This window comes from Globicephala melas, chromosome 5 (genome assembly GCF_963455315.2).
Source record: "Globicephala melas chromosome 5, mGloMel1.2, whole genome shotgun sequence".
Classification (NCBI taxonomy): domain Eukaryota; kingdom Metazoa; phylum Chordata; class Mammalia; order Artiodactyla; family Delphinidae; genus Globicephala; species Globicephala melas.
The window spans coordinates 85,310,355-85,333,249 of record NC_083318.1 but is presented as its reverse complement, the minus strand read 5'-3'; the positions used below and the strand labels follow the sequence as shown (position 1 = coordinate 85,333,249).

Below are 22,895 nucleotides of genomic sequence, written 5' to 3'. Positions count from 1 at the left end.
TATTGACTTTGCTTTTTTATTAGATTTTCTAGAGTTTTCTAATTATATAAACTTGTAAGTCTATCTATTAGAAGACAGTATATTTCTTAGCATATATGTGTATAAATTTTTTACATTATAAGGTTTTATCAGGGGTTTGAGATTAGAGACGTAGAGAAGGCATTTTCATTTTATAATCTTTTTTTATATCTTAAAAATGAGAAAAAAAAATAGACATGATAATCCAGTTCTTCCATTCTTGCTTTTCTTCTACTGTGTATAAAAATAGTTAAGCATCCTTACTCAGGTGAAAAAGGCAGAAACAGGAGTGTATATGCTGGCTTTGGAATTTGGATGTTTACCCTAGGTGTTTATTTTTGCATATTCACTCCAATATGTGGTTTGCTCAAAGCTGTTGTCATAAAAAGGAGGGAAATGCAAAATGACTCCATCAGATTACCATCTTTTGAATAATTCCATCCTTTTTTAGAAAATTTTTCCAACTAATTGGAAGAGATGCTGTGTAAGCCCAGTGTGCTTACCTTTCTAGATACACTTCATTTATTTCTATACTCTGCTTACAGTATTAAAACACGTATGAAAATGTGTGAATTATCCAACTTGGCGTGAATTTTTACATCATATAATTTAGTCTGTAATTTTGTAGTGTTTTATTAGACTATTAGACTAGAAGGTATCTCAGAAATAATCTTGTTAAGGGATGTTAAGGGATTCAGGCCCCAAGAAACATCTATATAAACAAAATATAACATTATATATAATAATGGCATGCATTTTTGTACTGTAAGTCAATGTATCTGGGCTATATTTATACATCTCTGGGTTTTATCTGTTTAATGTATGTAATGAATAGGGGAATGTCAAATTAGTTGATGCAGTAGAGATTCCTTCCAGCTCTAAATTTCTATGATCCCATTAGTGTAATAAATGAGTATGCTCAGATATTATAGAAATGTAAAAGGAGGGAAGGTTTTTTTAAAAAAATATTTATTTACTTATATTTGGCTGCGTTGGGTCTTAGTTGCGGCACACGGGATCTTCCGTTGTGGTGCACAGGCTCCTCATTGTGGTGCATGGGCTTCTCTCTAGTTGTGGCGTGTGGGCTCAGTAGTTGCAGCACATGGGCTCAGTAGTTGTGGCCTGCAGGCTTAATTGCCCCATGGCACGTGAGATGTTAGTTTCCTGACCAGGGATCGCACCCACATCCCCTGCGTTAAAAGGCGGATCCTTAACCACTGGACCACCAGGGAAGTCCCAGGAAGGATTTTAATGGGGAAGGAAAAATTGAGGGGACATGTGAACTGCTCTTTAAAGCAAAGGTAAAAGCTTTACTTTTTGAGCTATTATTTATTGTAACATTCTGTTTTAGTTCTGTTGTTAGGCATATAGCAACTGCTCCACCTCATTTATCTCCTGCAAATAATATGAAGTTATTAGAAGATGAATTTATAATTGATGAATCAGATAAAAGTTTTGCCAATCAACCATGGATTACTATACCAAAGAAGACTGGGCCTCTGAAACAATGCACAGTATCTCCTGCTGAGAGCACTGTACTCCTTCAAAGGAAGAAGTCAAGAGAAAAACATGACAGTGTATCATCTACAAGTTTGAAAAGTGGCAAACATCCTGGTAAAGCTCACCCAGTAGAGAAATCTCAGTCCTCTGAACAAAAAATACTGGGTGGGAGTTGTGCTTTGACAGATGAAATGGAAAATAATTGTAAATCTTCAAAATATGAAATGTATTCTGAGAATGCAAAAAAATCATCTGGAAACAAAAGGACTATAAAACAAAAACGGGGAACAAAATTTAAGGCCAGTGTAGTTGAAGAACAAGTTGACATGGAACAATCTAAAGGTAAAAATATAAATATATCACATATTGCCCAAGACAGGTTCCAAAGAAATTCAGACCGAAATATGGACGAGGGTGAAGAGATAAGTGTTCACACTTCCAAAAAACAGTTGCTACCTCTGGGTAAGTATTTATATTTATATGTATAAATACTTATAACGTGAGTATTTATATGTAATGTAAAGTGGTAGAATATTATTCTACCACTTTGTGTTTTTGTGATACTCCTATTTAGCTTTGGGAAGTAGGCAAAGTAAACGTAAATCTATACAGAGCCTCAAAAGCCTACAAACTCTTTTCTAGAATCTCTTTATTTTACATATAATTCAACTCTAGGTCAACTCCAGGTCACTTGACTTTTGTGTAGCTTCTAAAATGGCAGCATATATAAAGGGAAAAGTAAAAGGTAAAGAAAGGCTTAGTAAACCAGGTAGTTACCAGAACACAAATAAGACAGCATCATATATTCTTGAGGCTTATTAAAATATAAATTGGGAAAAAATTAAGCTAGTGGGGCTAGTTCTTGTAGATAAAAGTTAATACTCTTCTATTCCATTATTTACTCATTATTTATTTATTATCCAAACTGGGACATTTGAGAATGGGAGAGGATGTCAGGACAGTAAGCATAAACTGGGATTGTCCTGTCAAACCTGAAATATGGCCACTCTCCTTATGTCATCACTGTATAGTGATCGAGATTTGTAATGGTGACACTATCATGAAGAAAAGATCAATTTGTGCTTTTTGTATCACTTTTTTAAATTGAAGTATAGTTGTGTTTCAGATGTACAGCAAAGTGAATCAGTTATACATGCACACACACACACACACACATATATTCTTTTTCATGTTCTTTTCCCTTATAAGTTATTACAAAATATTGAGTATAGTTCCCTGTGCTATATAATAGGTACTTGTTGGTTATCTATTTCATATATAGTAGTGTGTATATGTTAATTCCAAACTCCTAATTTATCCGCCCTTCCCCCCACCTTTCCCCTTTGGTAACCATAAGTTTGTTTTGTATGTCTGTGAGTCTATTTCTGTTTTGAAAATAAGTTCATTTGTATCTTTTTTTTTTTTTTTGGTAGATCCACATACAAGGGACATTATATGATATTTGTCTTTGTCTGGCTTACTTCGCTGAGTATGATATTCTCTAGGTCCATCCATGTTGCTGCAAATGGCATTGTTTCATTCTTTTTTTATGGCTGAGTAATATTCCACAGTGTATATGTGTGTGTGTATATATACACACACACACACCACACACACACATTATACATCACACCTTCTTTATCCATTCATCTGTGGATGGACATTTAGGTTGCTTCCATGTCTTGGCTATAGTAAATAGTGCTGCAGTGAACATTGGGGTGCATGTATCTTTTCCAATTACAGTTTTCTCTGGATATATGCCCAAGAGTGGGATTGCAGATCATATGGTAACGCTATCTTTAGTTTTTTTTTAGCATCTTTATCGGAGTATTATTGCTCTCTTTAGTTTTTTAAGGAACTTCCATACTGTACTCCACAGTGGCTGCACCAATTTACATTCCCACCAACAGGGTAGGAGGGTTCCTTTTCCTCCACACCCTCTCCAGCATTTGCTATTTGTAGACTTTTTGATGATGGCCATTCAGACTGGTGTGAGGTGATACCTCATTGTAGTTTTGATTTGCATTTCTCTAATAATTAACAGTGTTGAACATCTTTTCATGTGCCTCTTGGCCATCTGTATATCTTCCTTGGAGAAACGTCTGTTTAGATCTTCTGCCCATTTTTTGATTGAAGTTGTTTGTTTTTTTGATACTGAGCTTCATGAAGTGTTTGTATATTTTGGAGATTAATCTCTTGTTGGTTGCTTCGTTTCCAACCAAATATTTCCAATGGGGAAATATTTTCTCCCATTCTTTGGGTTGTCTTTTTGTTTTGTTTATGGTTTCCTTTACTGTGCAAAAGCTTTTAAGTTTAATTAGGTCCTATTTGTTTATTTTTGTTTTTATTTTCATTACTCTAGGAGGTGGATCCAAAAAGATATTGCTGTGATTTATGTCAAAGAGTGTCCTGCCTATGTTTTTCTCTAGGAGTTTCATAGTATCCAGTCTTACATTTAGGTCTGTAATCCATTTGAGTTTATTTTTGTGTATAGTGTTAAAAGAATGAAATTAGAACATTCTCTATCTGTGGCTGACAAGTTTTCCCAGCACCACTTATTGAAGAGATTGTCTTTTCTCTATTGTATATCCTTGCCTCCTTTGTAAAATTAATTGACCATAGGTGCTGGGTTTATTTCTGGGATTTTTGTCTTGTTCCATTGGTCTGTATGTCTGTTTTTGTTCCAGTACCATACTGTTTTGATAACTATAGCTTTGTAGTATAGTCTGAAGTCAAGGAGCCTGATTCCTCCAGCTCTGTTTTTCTTTCTCAAGGTTGCTTTGGCTATTCGGGGTCTTCTGTGTTTCCGTACAAATTGTAAAATTTTTTATTCTGGTTCTGTGAAAAATGCCATTGGTAATTTGATAGGGATTGCATTGACTCTGTAGATTGCCTTGGGTAGGATAGTCATTTTGACAATACTTATTCTTCCAATCCAAGAACATGGTATATCTTTCCATCTGTTTGTGTCATCTTCGATTTCTTTCGTCAGCATCTTATAGTTTTTGGAGTACAGGTCTTCTGCCTCCTTAGGTGGTTTATTCCTAGGTATTTTATTCTTTTTGATGCAATGGTAAATGGGATAGTTTCCTTAATTTCTCTTTCTGATCTTTTGTTGTTAATGTATAGAAATGCAACAGATTTGTGTTTTAATTTTGTATTCTGCAACTTTACTGAATTCATTGATTGGCTCTAGTAGTTTTCTGGTAGCATCTTTAGGATTTTCTATATATAGTATCATGTCATCTGCAGACAGTGACAGTTTTCTTTCTTTCTTTCCAATTTGGATTCCTTTTATTTCTTTTTGTTTCCTGATTGCTGTGGCTAAGACTTCCAAAGCTGTGTTGAATAAAAGTGGTGAGAATTGGCATTCTTGTCTCGTTCCTGATTTTAGAGGAAGTGCTTTCAGCTTTTCACTGTTGAGTATGGTGTTGGCTGTGGGTTTGTCATATATGGCCTTTGTTATGTTGAGGAATGTTCCCTTTATGCCCACTTTCTGGAGAGTTTTTATCATAAATGTGTGTTGAAATATATCATTTTTTAAATAATAGAGAGAAAAGGTATTTTTTACAGAAAGAATTTTCTCCAGAATAGTTAATGGAATAGAAAACACTTACCAAATGTAATTGCACTTCATGTGTGCATAATATAATTTAATCCTTCTCAACAATCCTATATGGTAGGAGATAACACTCAAAAGAAGTTAAATATTGGTCCAGGATCTGTCCCAACATAGAGCCCATATTTTCTCAGCTGTATCAAGAAGTTTTGAAATAAGTGAAAACGTTTTTGATGTTCAAATGGAAAAACTGTTATTTAATGGGGAAATTTTCTTGACCAAAAATGTTTTTGCGCCTGCAGGTTCTAAATATACTATACTCTGTTGTGTATATAGAGGGAAGAGAGAGTATATTAAAGCACAATATTTAAGCTAGTTTTTAATTTAAAAAATTCCACTTTAATATATTTACCACTCAGTTATTTTAGCTTTCTTTTTGTATAGTCTATAACATAGACTTTATATCACCTGAAATAATAGTTGTCAGACTTCAATTTTGCCTGTATGTGCCTTTGCATATTTGAAAAATTCTGCTTAGAATAGAAGGAAAAGTGACCTATTTTGTGGCCCTCTTATAAATGTCAGACATGCACCACATCTTTTTTATTGGAATTATTCTTTATTTTTTTGCTTATTTCAGTTTCTTGTTAGCAGTTGTTCATTTTAAGGAAATACAACATGGAGAATCTGACTAAACTGAAGGTGATAGTTAACATTACAAGAAAGCAGTTTTCTTACTAGTTCTTTAAGTAGAATATGAATTCACAAAATTTGAAGGTACAAAATTTTGATTTATCTATAATTTCTTAGGAAAAAACATTACATCAAGAAAGTGTACTTGCAAGATACTCTCTGAAACTATTGTTGAAGACTTATTGAGTACTTGCTATATATTGTACACTAATTTTCATGTATATTAAATTTTTCTTATCTAGGTTCATTAGTGAATATAGCATTCTGTATTAATTTCCTTTTGCTCTCATAACAACTTACTACATACTTAGTGACTTAAAACAGCACACATTTATTATCTTACCGTTCTGTGAGTCAGGAGTCTGAAATGGAATTTACTGGGGCAAAATCCAGGTGTTGACAAGGTTTTTTGTTCCTTTTTGGTGGTTCTAGGAGAGGATCTGTTTCCTTGCTTTTTCTACCTTCTTGAAATCACCTATGTTCCTTAAATTATGGCTCCCCTTTCACATCCTCAAAACCCGCAATGCCAGCCTTTTTATTGTTTCAAATTTCTCTTGCCTCTCTTCCATCATCCCATCTCTCTCCCTCTTACCACAGCTTTTAGGGGTACATGTCATTAGATTGGGCCAACCTGGATAATCCAGCATAATCTCACTATTTTAAGGTTTATAACCTTAATCATATCTCTAAAGTCTCTTGCCACGTAAGATAATATTTTCACAGATTTTGTGATTAGGGTGGGTGCATCTTTAGGAGGCTGTTATTCTGCCAACCACATCAGTTTTCAAAGACTAAAAATATTGAGATAATTTAATTCCAAAGATATTTTACTCTGAGGATAATTTTCCTTTAGTTCACAAGCACTTGACATACTCTGGTAATGCCTAAACTGATGACCTGGATTGAGCAAATTAACTTTTCTACTTTTGTTGTCTCACAGGCTTCTCAAGCTGAACATGCTGGAAACTAAATTCCTCCAAACTTCTTCCTCCTCTCGTTTTCAGTATCTTCATAAATGGAGCCATAATAAATCTATTAGCTCAAGAAAGAAATCTGATTCATCTTTAGCTCCTGTTTTCTTTACCTAGCAAACCATATAAGTCAGTAAGTCTTTTGATTTCTTCCTAAGTAGCTTTCAAATCTGTTATTTCTCTCCATTCCTCCTGCTACTCCCCTTAGCGAAACTAGAGTAATTTATTTCTTAGAGTATTGTAGCAGTTTATGCATATACCCTCTCACTTTTCTCTTCCTCTCCAGATTCATCTCCTGGGTTGCTTTATAATGAAATTTTTCCAGTTCCATGAACAGACCACTTTCACAAGTGGGCCTTTAAATATGCCCTTCCTTTTTTTAAAAAAAAATTAATTAATTAATTTATTTTTGGCTGCACTGGGTCTTTGTTGCTGCGCACGCGCTTTCTCTAGTTGCGGCGAACGGGGGCTACTCTTCGTTGCGGTGCATGGGCTTCTCACTGCCGTGGCTTCTTGTTGCGGAGCACAGGCTCTAGGTGCATGGGCTTCAGTAGTTGTGGCTCGCGGGGTCTAGAGCACAGGCTCAGTAGTGCTGGCGCACGGGTTTAGTTGCTCCGTGGCATGTGGGATCTTCCCAGACCAGGGCTCGAACCCATGTCCCCTGCATTGGCAGGCGGATTCTTAACCACTGCGCCACCAGGGAAGCCCTCTTCCTTTTAGTTAGAAAATTTTTCCTAAATATACTCTGGGTTCCTTACCAAACTTTGTACTCGATTTAAATATCACTTTACTTGATAATTATCCCTCAACCTGGTATGTTCCTATATTTGCTCTAATAGCACTCTTCATTTTCAGACATATAATTACTTGCTGAATTTGTCTTGTACTCTAGAGTCTGGACTGAGAGCTCCATGAGAACAGGGACTATATCTGTCCTATTCCTAAAATAGCCCCCGTATCTTAGCCTTAGCATTTCTGTGAGTCACTGGAATATATTATCAACAGTGACAGAAGTATTACTCTATTTTGAATGAATATTTTTGCTGTGTTTATTTAAAAATGCCCACCTTCAGAATCCTATTCCTGTACATATAAATATACAAAATTTTCTACAGTAGTCACCTCTTTTCTGGTTGTTTCCCTGCTTATGACATATGTCTCCTCAGTTCTAAGTCACCTCTCTTCACATTACCAGCTGTTTCATATATCAGCTTTATTTCCTGTATGTGTTGCTTTTTTATTAGTTTCCTAAATTTGTTGTCATTCAGTTTTTAACCTTTCCTGATCTGGAACTGGATTCTGAAATGATGTTCTTAATTGGTTTGTTTTTTACTTTGTAAGATTTTTTTTTCCTATATCACTGTCTGAATAAATCTTTGATGATAACATTTTCCCCCTCACATTCTTTTGCTTTAAATCATTATTCACATTAGTGTTTGAGTCAATTCATGAACATGGACAATAATCTCTGTCATCATAAGCACCTCTCACTTGTTAGAGCAGTTCCTGAGGATATTTTTGAGAAGCGTAAGGGAGGAACAAGAAGGGAAGAAATAGAAGAAAAGAAGTTGGAGAAGAGAGATGAGATTGGAGAGGGGCTGGAAAATGATGCTCATCAGTGAGGATTCTTGCTGTTGTACAAATAATTCCTTAAACTACTAATCACTGTCAACCATGTTGAAAGTTCTCATTCTTGCTTTAGTGTTTTGTAAATTGACTCTTTATTATTTTCTATATCTACTCCCTAAAAGATCTTATTTACTGACAAGGTTTACTTTGTGGTAACTCTTCTAATGTCTTCCATTATCATCACTTCGAAAGTATTGGTTGATACTATTAAGCATAATATTGGTAAAATAGATTATTTTCTTTTTTTAATTAAAATTTTTGTGCCTGGTTCAGTATAATTAAGGTGAATATACCTTATAAGCATGAATCAGTTCTCTGTTATCAGTATTTTATCCCAAATTTAAAGTACTGCCAAATTCTGTAACTTATTTCTAAAGTAGAATCAGAGAGTGATACTGCTCTCCTTAGAGATTCAAATTCATGACAGAATTTGGCTCATTTTATCCTTTATCCCTCTACTCCCCAGTCAAATTTAACTGGGAGAATGACTAAAGCACCTAGAACAGTGCTTTTCATATTTGCATGTGCATTTGAATTCACTGAGGGTCTTGTTAAAATACTGATTAATAAACTGATTTAGTAGGTCTGGGGTGGGACCCAAGATTCTGTATTTGTAAACAGTCTATTCCAGGTGATGCTGGTATAGCTGGTTTGTGAACCACATTTTTTTTTTGTGAACTACATTTTGAGTATCAAAATTTAGATAGTATCTAAAATAGCTCATGCTGGGTAGCAGTTTTGCCAGTATCACGGCCTAGTGAAATATAGGCTTCAACCTGAATTCATTATTTTAATGCGTATTTATTGAGAGCCTGTGTACCAGACATAATGTTATATGTTATAGGTAATAAAGATGACTAAGATGTAGTTTTCATTCTAGCCTAATTAAGCACCAGCTAACTTCTGATACTGTAATATTCTGGTTCTCCATGTTCTTTGTTTGATTTCCTTCTCTATCTTTTTATTGATTACTTTTTCTCATTTCATCTATAAATTTTGATGACGGTCTCTATATTTCCCAAGTTTAATAGTTTTCCTTCTGTTCTTCCTTTACATTCATACCTTGAGAACATTTTTTCTTTGCATTAGATATCAACTCTGTCTGAATTAGTTCCCCAAATTTACCTTCTTAGTGATAGCTCTAGTCTTGTATGTCCAGATTTCAACCCCTATTATGCTGTCCTTTCTTCTTTTTATTCTGTATAATTTAATACTTAATTATGTGGTTATATATGCCTACTCTGTTGGCCTTATATACTATTTTCTGTTTGTTTTTTCTTCCAGTTTTATTGAGATATCATTGACATACAACACTATATAAGTTTAAAGTATACAGCATAATGATTTCACTTACATACATCATGAAATGATTACCACAGTAAGCTTAGTGAACATCTGTCATTTCATACAGATATAGAATTAAGGAAGTGGAAAAAAATTGTTTTCCTTGTGATGAGAACTCTTTGGATTTATTCTCTTAACAACTGTCATACATAATGTACAGCAGTATTAATTATATTTATCATGTTGTACATTACATTTCTAGTAATTATTTGTTATAATTGGAAGTTTGTACCTTTTGATTGCCTTCATACAATTCTCCTTCCACCCCTACAACCTCTGATAACCACAGATCTGATGTATTTTTCTATGAGATTATTTGTTTTTGAAGTATAATTGACTACAACACTGTGTTAGTTCTTGTCACACAACATAGTGATTCAGTATTTCTATACATTTCAAGCTGATTGCTATGACACATCTAGTTAAGATCTGTCACCATACAAAGATGTTACATAGTTATTGATTATATTCCAACACCGTATGTTTCATACCCATGACTCATTTATTTGCAGCTGGAACTTTGTACCTCTTAGTTTCCCTCCCCTATTTATTTTCTTCCATATCCCCTCCACATGTTTGTGTTTTTATACTTGTTTTCTAGTCTCATAGCGCTGTGGTCAGAAATGTTGCTTAATATGATTGCAGTCTTCTTACGTTTACTGAGACTTGTTTTGTGGCCTACCGTGTGATCCATCCTGCAGAATGTTCCATGGGCACGCAAAATTTGGATGGAATGTTCTGTATATATCTTTTAATTCCATCTGATTTAATATGTCGTTTAAGGCCAGTGTTTTCTTGTTGATTTTCTGTCTGGATGATCTGTCCATTGATGTAAGTGGGGTTTACACTTCCCTACTCTTATTTTTACTATCAGTTTCTCCCTTTATATCTGTTAGTATTTGCTTTATATATTTAAGTGCTCCAATGTTGGATGCATATATATTTACAATTGTTATATCTTCTCCTTGGATTGATCCCTTAACCATTATATAATGTCCTTTGTTTCTTGTTAGAGTTTTTGTTTTAAAGTCTGTTTTGTCTGAAATAAGTATTGCTACCCCAGCTTCCTTTTGATTTGCATGGAACACCTTTTTCCATTCCCTCACTCTCAGTCTGTGTGTGTCTTTAGATCTGAAGTGAGTCTCTTGTAGGTAGCATCTATATGGGTCTTATTTTTCAGTCACTCTTATTTCTTTTGACTGGAGCATTTAGTCTATTTACACTTAATTATTAATAGTTATTTATTTGTTGCCATTTTGTTAATAGTTTTGTAGTTACTTTTTGTTCCTTCTTTTGCTCTCTTCCCTTGTGATTTGATGTCTACCTTTAGTGTTATGTTTGGATTCTTTTTACCTTTTTGTGTATATGTCTGTTATGGCTTTTTGGCTTGTGGTTAACATGGAATTTATATATAGCAATCTATATGTATTACATGATTATTTTAAGTTGCTGATCTCTTAAGTTTGAACGCATTTTAACAACCCTGCATTTTACCCCGTATTTACCGTGCTTAAAATTTTTTGACATCGTATATATATCATGTTTTATTTATCCTTTAACTACTATCCCATAACTACGTTATGGATATAGACGACTTACTACTTTTGTCCTTTAACCTTTCTACTAAGTTTATAAGTGGTTGATCTACTACCTTTCCTGTATATTTGCCTTTACCAATGAGATTTTTCCTTTCATGATTTTTATATTCCTAGTTGTGCCCTTTTCTACTTAAAGTTCCTTTAACACTTTTTATAAACCTGGTTTCATGGTGCTGAACTCTTTCAGATTTTGCTTGTCGATAAAACTTTTGATCTCTCTTTCAAATCTGAATGATAGCCTTGCCAGATAATCTTGTTTGTAGGTTTTTTCCCTTTTGTCACTTTAAATATATTGTGCTACTCCCTTCTGGCCTGCAGAATTTCTGCTGAAAAGTCAGCCAGTAGCCTTATGGAAGTGCCCTTGTATGTAACTAGTTGCTTTTCCCTTGCTGCTCTTAATATTCTCTTTTTAATCTTTTTTTTTTTTTTTGGCCATTTTAACTTGTTTTTCTAAAAAATTTATTGACGTATAGCTGATTTACAGTGTTGTGTTAATTTCTGCTGTACAGCAAAGTGAGTCAGTTATACATATATACATTCTTTTCATATTCTTTTCTATTATGGTTTATCACAGGATACTGAATATAGTTCCCTGTGCTATACAGTAGGACCTTGTTTATCCATCCTGTGTGTAATAGTTTGCATCTGCTAATCCCAAGTTCCCAGTCCTTCCCTCCCCACTCCCCCTCCCTCTTGTCAGCCACAAGTCTGTTCTCTATGTCTGTGAGTCTGTTTCTGTTTCATAGATATGTTCATTTGTGTTGTATTTTAGATTCACATAGAAGTGATATACGGTATTTGTCTCTTTCTGACTTCACTTAGTATGATAATCTCTAGGTCCATCCATGTTGCTGCAGATGGCATTATTTCATTCTTTTTTATGACTAATATTCTATTCTGTATACATATAACATGTTCTTTATCCATTCATCTTTCAGTGAACATTTAGGTTGTTTCCATGCCTTGGCTATTGTAAATAGTGCTGCTATGAACATAGGGGTTCATGTATCTTTTCTAATTAAACTATAATTGTTTGGGTGTATGCCCAGGAGTGGGATTGCTGGGTCATATGCCATTTTAATTTCATTGTGTGTTACTGTGGTCTTCTTTGGGTTGATCTGGTTTGGGACTCTCTGTGCTTCCTGAACCTGACCATTTGTTTCTTTTACCTCATTAGGGAACTTTTCAGTTATTATGTCTTCATGTTCTCCGCCCCTTTTCTCTCTCTTTTTCTGGGACCTTTATAATGTGAGTGGTAGTACACTTGATGTTGTTTTCCCACATATCTCTTAAATTGTCCTCATTTCTTTTTATTTTTTCTCTTCAGCTTGAATGATTTCCACTACTCTGTCTTCCAGTTCACTGATCCATACCTCTGTAGCATCTAATCTGCTGTTGATTCCTTCCAGTGTATTTTTAGTTTTAGTTATTGTATTTCTTCAGCTCTGTTTGGTTCTTCTTTATAATTTCTAAGTCTTTGTTAGAAACTTCTAATTTCTCACTGTGTTCATCCATTCTCCCTAGTTCTTTGAGCATCTTTATTAAGATCATTATCTTGAACTTTTTATTGGGTAAAGGGTTAACTTCATTTCATTTAGTTCTTCTAGGGCTATATCTTGTTCCTTTGTTTGGAACATATTCCTCTGTCACCTCATTTTGCCTAATTCTCTTTTTATTTCTATGTGTTTAGTAGGTTGGTTACAGTTCCAATCTTGGGGAAGTGGCCTTCCTTATGAGATGTCCAGTGGGTGCCCAGCAGTGACCTGCCCTCTGGTCATCAAAGCCATATGCTCTAGGGGTGCCCTGTGTGGGCTGAGTTGGCCCTTCAGTTGTGGCAGATTGATTACTGTGGGTGCACTGGTAGGCAGGCTTGCCCCCATCTGGTTGGTTTTCTGGCCCTGCATAATGTGGAGGCTGCTGGCTGCTGGTGGGTGGAGCCAGGTCCTGGGGTAGCTGGGTGTGGTGCTGGCGGTCTTGGAGCTACTGTTGGCCTGCTGGTGTGTGGGGCTGTGGCCTGGGGTGGTGGTTCCTGGGGTGGATGTTGTCTGCTGGTGGGCAGGACCTGTTCCTGACATGGGTGGCTATGAGGCCCAGGGTGTCCTGGAGCTGGTGTACATTCACTGGTGAGCAGAGCTGGGTCCTGGGATATTTGGCTGTAGAGCCCTGGTATTCCTTGAGCTGGTGTCAGCCTGACGGTGGGTAGGGCTGAATCCTGATGGTTGGCTGTGGGGTCCCAGGAGTCCAGGGGATAGTGCTGGCTCACTGGTGAGTAAGGCTGGGTCCCCACTAGGCTAGCTTCTTGGCCTCGGGCATCCCAGGACCGGTGCCAACCAGCGGGTGGGAGGATCTGGGTTCTGGCACTAATAAGCTAGAGAGAGGATTCCAAAATTGTGCTTGCTGACAGCAGTGTCCTTGTGATATAACAAGTTCACCAAAATGACTGCAACTAGTGTCTGTGTCCCCAGGGTAGCTCCAGTTGCCTCCTGCCTCTCTGGGAGGGTCTCCAAGATCAGTGGGTGATTCTGACACAGGCTTCTTTCAAATTACTGCTTCTGCCCTGGGCCTTGGAGTATTTGAGATTTTGCCATTTTAATTACAGTGCCTTTGCCTGTTAAGAGTGGAGTATGTATTTCCTGTAGCCCTCAGGTTCTTGTGAAAGTAAGCCTCACTGGCCTTCAAAGCCAAACATTTTGGGGGGCTTGTCTTCCTGGTACAGGAATCCTAGTCAGGGGAGCCCAGTGTGGGGCTCAGACCTGTGGCTACCTGGAAAGAACCATGCAATTGTAATTATCCTCCTGTTTGTAGGTTGCCCACCCTGGGTCTTGACTCTGTCTTATCTCTACCTGTCTTATTGTGGTTCCTTCTTTATATCTTTTGTTGTGGGAGGTCTTTTCTGCTAGCCTTCACATTGTTCTCATCAATAGTTGCTCTGTAAATAGTTGTAATTTTAGTGTGCCTGTGGGAGGAGGTGAGCTCAGGGTCTTCCTATTCCACCATCTTGGCCACTGCCCCTGGTCTTATATACTTTTATGCAGTTCATTTACTCTGTGAGTTTCCTACTTGCTATGATTTTAACTCCTTCTTTGGATCTCTTAGAAATCTTTGTGTCAGAAACTCAAAAATCCTAGTTTCTTGATCTACTCATTGGTCAAGAAAATTTTTCATTACATGTACTAACATCTAATGTTTTAAATCTTCTGAAAAAAAGAAAATTTCCATTTTTAAACTAATTTTGGTGGTTGTACATCTTTTAGATGCAATATTTGTATTAAAATAGCTTCTATTTCTCTGATTTCCCCTTCTTCCTGGTTGTCAGTCTCAAAAACAAAACTAGAATTTATCTGTCCCTTTTCTTAGATCTTTTCTTACCTACCTGCTTGTGTAGTAAAATGAAGTTACTATTGATGCCAAACCTTTTCATTAGCTTTTTATTGCTTGCCATATTCATTGTTTTAAAAATTATTTTTCCTCTTTAAATTCTGTTTAAAGAAACAATCTTTTTTCCTTCATATAGGAAAGATCTCTTTATTGAAAACTTCCTTAAAATATTCTCTTCCATGAATTAGATTGACAAAAATCATGAATTATTTTAAAAAAGAAAAGCAGTAGTTAACCTTTTTTTACAGGGGACTTTAGTAGTGGAAGGAGTCATATATTTCATTTTTCCTTTTCAGAGTATACTTTTTTTTTGATTCAGGAGTATATGTTAGTTATCATGCGATGTGAAAAGTTTGCATTTAACTGAGAGAAAGTTGTAGATTTTATTGAGAACATGTGACTTAAAAAATAGAGATGAAAAGAAGCCCACAGAATAAATTTAAGAAGTTCCTGTAATTGAGAGGTTTTTTTTTATAATCTGCTCTGGTTTTCTGAATATTCTTTGGTGCAGTAGATTTTGAATTGTTTTTATTCTTTATTTTAGGAAGCAAGAAAGGTAGCACCAATGTTCCTCATGCAGAGAATCAGAAAAAAGATAAGGAACACAAAAAGAAGCGTTTTTCAGATGGGTCCAAGAAGAACAAAATTGTACCTGAAGAATTGACTTCAACTGTCACAAGAAGTCGAAGAATTTCCAGACATCCATCTAATTGGTGGGTGGTAAAATCAGAGCAGAGTAAGTATTTTTATTTAAATTACGTTCATTCTATAAGAGCCTCTATGTTTGATTTATACTCCCATTCTCTGGAGAAAAATCTCATGAGTAAAAATTTAAATTGGATTATCAATAGAAATATTAAATCAATTAATTATAAAGATATTTATGAGGCTTTATCATATACAGTATTCTAGATATAGGGATACAGCTGTGGAAGAATAAAACCAAAAATGAAAAATTGCTGCTCTTTTAGGACTTACATTCTACTGGAGGAAGATCAACAATATAGATATATAATTCATTCAGTGATGGGTAATTGAGAAAAACAAGGCACATAAAGATTAGAGTTGGGAAGTAAATGGCAGAGCTGGGAGTAGATAGGAGAATGGAGCAGAATATTGTTTTTGTAAAAGGTAGCAGTAAGAGTTGATTAGGATCTTTCAGAGCACATATATGAATAAAGTGAAGGAGGGAGCCATGTAAATAATTTGGTGTGGAGCATTCCAGACCAAGGTAACAGTATTAGTATAATAAAAGTACTGATGGACCATGCTGGAAAAGCTTGAGGAATGTCAAAAAGTCAGTATGGCTGAAGAAGAGAGTAAGCCAGGGCAGATGAAGTCCGAGAAGCAGGCTGTGATAATGAGTTTAGACAAAGTGTATTGGGAAGCTGCTGGACAATTTTAAGCAATAAAGTGACCTGATTGACTTATCTTTTAAAAGGATTATTATTACTGCAATGTAGGGAGGGAACTAGGACTGGGCAAAAATGGAAGCATGGAGAGTAGTTAGGAGGTGGTTGGAGGGAAGAGAATGGAAATGGTTGGATTCAGGATATTTTTGAAGGTAAGTCACAGAAAGTACTGATGAATTGGAATGAGAGCTGGCTTCAAGGATGATTCAGATTTTTCTGCCTGGACAAGCAGAAGAATGGATCTACTGTTTGCTGAGGTGAGGAAAGGTTTACTGAGATGAGGAAAGATATGAGAAAAGCAGATTTGGGACGGATATCAAGATATTACGTTGTAATATGTTAATTAGATATCGAAGTAGATATATTGAGGAGATAGCTTGATAAAATGAGTCTAAAGTTGGGGGGAAAGATCTGGGAGGACATATAATTAGGGAGTTATCAATATAGAGGTGATCATTAAAACTTCAGGACTACTTGAAATCATCTAGTAATAGACTATACTTGGACAAGAAAGAAAGCTAATAATTGAGTCCTGGGAGACTCCAATGTTAGGAGTAGGGAAGAGAAAGGAAGATCCATCAAAAGGACTGAAAAGGAGCAGTTAGTGAGGTTAAAGGAAAATGAGGAGAACTTAGGGTTATAGAAGTGAAGTAATGAACGCATTTTAAGTATTGGGTGATGAACTATTTTAAATAACTGCTCATGGCCTGAATTAGATGAGAGCTAAGAATTGACAATATGGTTTTGGCAACATGGAGGTTGTTGGTCACCTTGATAAAAATTGTTTCTGTAGAATGATGAGACCAAAAGCCTGATTGGAGGTGGAGTTCAAGGGAGTGTAGGAAGTGAGGTAGGAAAGACAGTAAGATAAAGGGACATAGCAGATGTGGGGTCAAGGGAAGGTGTCTCTCTCTCTTTTAATATGCAAGATACTACTACATCAGCTTATCTACTCATTAAAATGACCTTGTAGAAAGGTAGAGGATAAATATAGGATCACAGTCCTTGTGTAGGCAAGGAGTAGGGTGTGGTCCAGTCCATAGTAAAAGGGTTAGCTCTAGACAGGAGCAAGGACAGTATATCATATAAAAGAGAAAAGGCAGGGTATATGGCAGCACTTAGAAATAGGTTGGTAGAGTTGATGGTGCGAAGGTAAATGTTGGGCAGTGGAGACATTGAATAATATCCTCCAAACTGAGAAGGAACTTTGAGACTGAAAAACCAGGCAACTCCATAAAGTACAATTATGAAGTTTATTTCGGTTGTAAAGGCAGGATCAGGTGGTTGATGATCTAGAGGCATTTGCAGCTGCACTCCGCACAGCCAAAAGGGGTACAGGGAGATTTAAAGGGGCCAGAGCTAAAAATAGATTCTGACTACTAGCGAGAAGCACATCTGCACAGATAGGAACCAGGGCTTTTCCTCCCCTCCGAGGGTCTCATTTAACCATCTGAGTCAGTAAAGGCATTCTTCCAGTTTTCATATCAGATTAAGGCAAGGATAAAAGTTGATAGGGAACATATCTGGCTTGGGCATATTCCTTTTGAGGAGGCTAAAGCTCAGTCACACTGATGGGAAGGGGATGGTACTGTGGGACTAAGAAGGAACTGACAAAATGGAGTCAGTGTAGTTCAGCCACACAGTGAAGATGTACTCTTCTGAACATTTTTGTTTTCTCAGTGGAATAGTAAGCAGGGTCATCAGGTAAAAGTGAAGTGGGAAAGGTGATAATGGATGTCTGAAGTTACCTTGTAGTGGTAGGATACAAAGCAAAATCAGCAGAGAAAAGTTACATGGACAGTCTGAAGGAAATCGTGTGCAAGCTTCCAAGAGTCTTCTCCCAGTGCATTCATACAGGAGGCACTTAGTTCCTCTAGCTAGTTTTGACAGGTTTGTAAAGTGTTTATCAAGGAAGCTCATTAGAGATTTAGTGCCCAAGATTTTATTGGCGATGGTCACCTAGGCACCCTCTGCCTAGCGTGTCCTAAAATTACAGGCTCCCTGAAGGAAAAGCAAGTATTCGTCATAAACCATATTTTTTGCACAAGCAGTTTAGGCACACTAAATCACATTTACCAGTTATGAAATGATGGGAGCTCTCCTGAAATTCAAGTGCCTACACGCTACCCAAGGGCTAAGGGCTAACTTTGCAAGCAGGCCTTTCAAAGGATAGCATTTTTAGGCCTGCTATGCCAGCTCTTTTCTGTATAATATGAAACAATTATTGTTTTGGTAGAAATTTTTAAAGGAGATGATCATGGAAAGATTGGTATATGGTAAGGTAACATTTACATATGTAGATACTATCGAGTGGGGCATTTAAATCAGTGAGTGAGAGACTAGTACATATGTGGCACTGTATCTGTGAGGTCTTGTTGCTACGAATTACTGAATTGTAATCCAGTAAGAAATGTTTATTCTGTTGCAGCTCTTCTTGGATTTTTGAGTTAGATCTGAGTTCAAATTATGATTCCTCCTCTTTGAGATTACTTTTTTCAGTTTCTCACTCTGTAAAATGTGATTACCAATACTTCCACCTCATTAAGTTGTTATAAGTATTAAATGGCATATACTTAGTATTAAAATGTTAACTACTACTGTTACTCCTATGGAGAACTCATCTTTTTGCCCCACGTTGCTGGAAACTACTATGGTCAATGAACATGTAAATATATGGATTAATAAAAGTCTTACAGAGCTTGGATAAGCATGCTGGAACTCCAAAATTTACCAAAAAAAAAACCTGAAACGTATCAGTCCTGAGACATGTTGGGTTGCTGATCAAGTAGGGAGTCACAGAAGTGGAGGAATGCTTACAGATCACCAAACTCCTTTATCTGATGGAAGAAGAAACTAAGTCTGAAGCATAGAAAAGCAACATAAGTTCCCCCTAAGGTTATAGACCTTTGTGCTAGAATTGGAAAATAATGGAACCCAGATTTCTTGACTCTTGATCTACTGCCTGTAGTGTACATGTGACCCTCCTGCTTTTTCATATATGTCGAGAAACATTTATTGAGTTTCCACTGTGAGGCAGGAATGGTGTTAGGCTAGGCCAGGTCTAGATGAGGCAAATGAGCAACCTAGAATGGGAAATTTAAGGGGACACTTGGTCTTAGGGTTGTGTGAGTGACTTGGAGTAAACACCTTTTTAAATTTTCCACCCTAGTTAGAATTTTTATTTTTTCCTTATGAGAACTTTTAAGATATACTCTCTGATAATCATTTTGCAATATATACATATATTAATTATTGTATTCTGTACCTTAAACTTTTACAGTGTTAATATGTCAATTTTTTCCCAGTAAAACTGGGAAAAAATTTTTTTCTACCCTAGGCTACTCTTGCTTCACCATAATCCTGCCCTTGCTGTTAGGCATGAGGAATATAAAGATAGATAAAACATCAATCTTGGTCTTAAGGATTGCCAGTCTGCTGGAAGAGAATGATAAGTAAACAATCAGATGTATGATAAACATTGTCAAAGGACTGAGAAAAAACTACCTAATTTAGCCTTGGGAATTAGAGAAGGCTTCCTGAAGATTGGATTAGGAGTCAGCTAAGTGACTACTGCCTTTTTTTTTGATTTGTCTGTTTGGAGGAGAGTGCTGAGAGTTATGATTAATGAAATAAGCACTCTAGATGTAGTAATAAATTAGAATTGAAAATATTTAGACTTGATCCTTAAGCTATAGGTAATCACAAAAAGATTTTAACCAGGATTGTAATGATTCAGTTTGTGTTTTCCAAGGATGATCCCTTGAAGCAGTGTGAAGGATGGATTGAAGAATGGCAAGCCTAGAGAAAGGAGATCAGTTAAGAGGCTGTTTTAATGATCCAGATAAGAAATGATAAAAGTCCCTGCTAGGGCTTCCCTGGTGGCGCAGTAGTTGAGAGTCCGCCTGCCGACGATGCAGGGGACACGGGTTCGTGTCCCAGTCCGGGAAGATCCCACATGCCGCGGAGCGGCTGGGCCCGTTAGCCGTGGCCACTGAGCCTGCACGTCCGGAGCCTGTGCTCCGCAACGGGAGAGGGCACAACAGTGAGAGGCCTGCGTACTGGGTGGGGGAGCAGGGAAGGCCCTGCTAATGACAGGCAGCAGAGCTTAAAAGAAGAGGATTTGAGAGACATTTTAAAAAAAAACAGTAAAATGACAGGATTTAGGGATTGCTTGTGGATAGGGACAGGAGTCTTGGATGACTCAGATTTCTGATTTAGGCATCTGGGTAGTTAGTTATACTTTTCATTAAGATAGGAAATACAACCAGAGTGGCAGATTTGGGGGAGAGTGATAGGTGAATATTACAGATATCAGCATGTAGATAGTAATTAAAGTTATGGGTTGATAGGTCCCTCAGAGAAGGTAGATAGAGTGAGAAGATGAAGCTGGGACCTTGGGGAAATACCAGGATCTTAAGGATGACTAGAAGAGTAGTGGGCAGAGCCAGAGAGGATGGTTTTGGAAACTCGTGATAAATTTAAAAGGTTTGGTACGTGTATCTATAAATTGAGGAGCTGCATAGTTTATGAATTTAACTTGAAAACAAATATAGCCTATGAGGGACTTCCCTGGCAGTCCAGTGGTTGAGACTTTGCCTTCCAGCGTAGGGGGTGCGGGTTCGATCCCTGGTCGGGGAGCTAAGATTCCACATGCCTCTGGGCCAAAAAAAACAAAACATAAAACAGAAGCAATATTGTAACAAATTCAATAAAGACTTTAAAAATGGTCCACATCAAAAAAAAATCTTAAAAAAAAGAAAACAAATACAGCCTATGAGATTGGGGTGTGTATGTGTTTACATGTAAAATATAAATCATGTTGGTATTTTAGTGAGCCAAATAATCAAACATTATACTAACTTTAGGTTATCATTTAATCCTTTAGGTCCTTTTTCTAGCAATTCTTCAGTAAGAAGTGAATTGTCATTGTATCATAACAGTAAACAAAAACCTGCTGAAAAAACAAACCAATCATCTAAGAACACTGGGAAAAAAACTATTCCATTTAAAAGGCAGAAGAGAACTGATGAAGGCAGCTCAAGAACACAGAAGGTTTTAAATGCTAAAGATTCCGGTTGTTCCCAGAATGAGTCATTGGAAAGTGGTGAGGCAGACCCAGCTGAGAAGAAAAACCTTAATCCTTCTAGGTAATAATGTCTCTTATGTGTACAATGCAGTTATTTTTGTTTGGCATTTAATAATTTGTCTATGTTATTTAATCATTTATATAGAGGCAATGTTAGCATAAAGGAGTCTGCAGTCTGACAGACCTGCTAGTAAATCCACGCTCTGCCATTAGCTGGGTGACACCTCAGGCAAAATAGTACTCTGAATGTTTCCTCATATTAAAATGGGGAATAATATATAGCACATGGGGTGTGAGTGATAAATTTAATAAGGTAAGCATTATTGTCGCCTAACAATCCCTTTTTTAAAATTGTGATAAAAACATATAACATAAAATTTATCATGTTAATCACTTTTTTTTTTTTTTTTTTGCGGTATGCGGGCCTCTCACTGTTGTGGCCTCTCCCGTTGCGGAGCACAGGCTCCGGACATGCAGGCTCAGCGGCCATGGCTCATGGGCCCAGCCGCTCCGCGGCATGTGGGATCTTCCCGGACTGGGGCACGAACCCGTGTCCCCTGCATCAGGCAGGCGGACTCTCAACCACTGCGCCACCAGGGAAGCCCTCTTAATCACTTTTAAGTGTATCATTTGAGTTGCTTTCTTTTAAATGAGGTTAATGTAATTACAATAATCAGGAATACATCTTAATTCTATCCCCATAAGATGATTAGTTAACATATTTTAGTGCTTACTATGTATCAAGTATTCACTAGATGCTTTCAATAAATTCTCATCAGTCCTGACAACGTATTGAGGTAAGTATTGTTCTTACGCATTTTTGCTTTTTGATAGAGCATTCACTCATTCATTCATTAAAAAAATAATACATATTATGTGTGAGAAACTGCAGGTGGTGGGGATGTATTGAAATAAATGATAGAGTGCTCTAAAATACATTAGTGTATGTCATTATAGTGCATACTATCTAAACAGTTCATTGAGTAGTGAATTTCCCCCCACTGATTTGTAATGCCCTCTCTGTCTTATATCAGACTTCCATATTTATATTAGCTTGTTCCTTAATATCATTTGATTTTCATTAAGAATCTTAAGAGGTCGATAGGACAGGTGTTAGCTCTCTTTTTACATATGAAGAAGGTACGCTTAGGTTAAATAGTGTGTCATTGGATATGTAGGTCTTTTATTAGTCTAACTGTTTTTACTTGAATGTATTAATAATGATAAATAACTGTTTTATTAAACAAAGCAGATAAGCCTTTGCTATGGGTTGAGAGAAATACTAAGGTATAAAAATTGAGTTTTTATGTTGAGTTTCTGAATTTGAGCTAGTACCCCTAAAACAAATCTTATCTCATGCACAGTGAGAAGGAGTTAGTCTAATGAGAAATATCCAAAGTTGATAGTTGCTACAGTATCTACTTAAGAAAGCCTGTTGGGTATCTGGATTCATAGAAAGGAAGATCTTTGAGACATTTGTTTAGTTAATCTGTATAGTCATTAAGCTACTTACTATAAATAAAAGATCAAATATGTAATTATTTTGGTATTCTACTTGCCATAAGGTGGGAAGATAAGTCTTTGTGGTTACTCAGTGGCTCTCATGGAAACCTCAAAGATAATTTAGATTTAAAAAGCATGTTAACAGTATTATTGTTCCGTATTTAGGAAAGGCAAAAAAAAAGAGACATTATTACATTAAAATAT

General features: G+C 36.5%; 1 protein-coding gene across 3 annotated transcripts in view; it reads left to right on the top strand.

Moving 5' to 3' along the window:
- The window catches only part of CENPC (centromere protein C), a 91,361-nt gene that overhangs the window by 35,315 nt on the left and 33,151 nt on the right, over positions 1-22,895 (top strand). For 2 of the 3 annotated variants that reach the window (XR_004044398.3, XM_030880674.3), the window contains exons 8-10: positions 1,370-1,980; positions 15,235-15,426; positions 20,988-21,249. Coding sequence is in view for 2 of the 3 variants with exons in the window: in XM_030880674.3 (XP_030736534.2) it covers positions 1,370-1,980; positions 15,235-15,426; positions 20,988-21,249 (1,065 nt within the window). In the remaining variant the exon portion in view is untranslated. The remainder of the gene's footprint in view (positions 1-1,369; positions 1,981-15,234; positions 15,427-20,987; positions 21,250-22,895) is intronic. The other variant, XM_030880676.3, reaches the window with a different exon arrangement.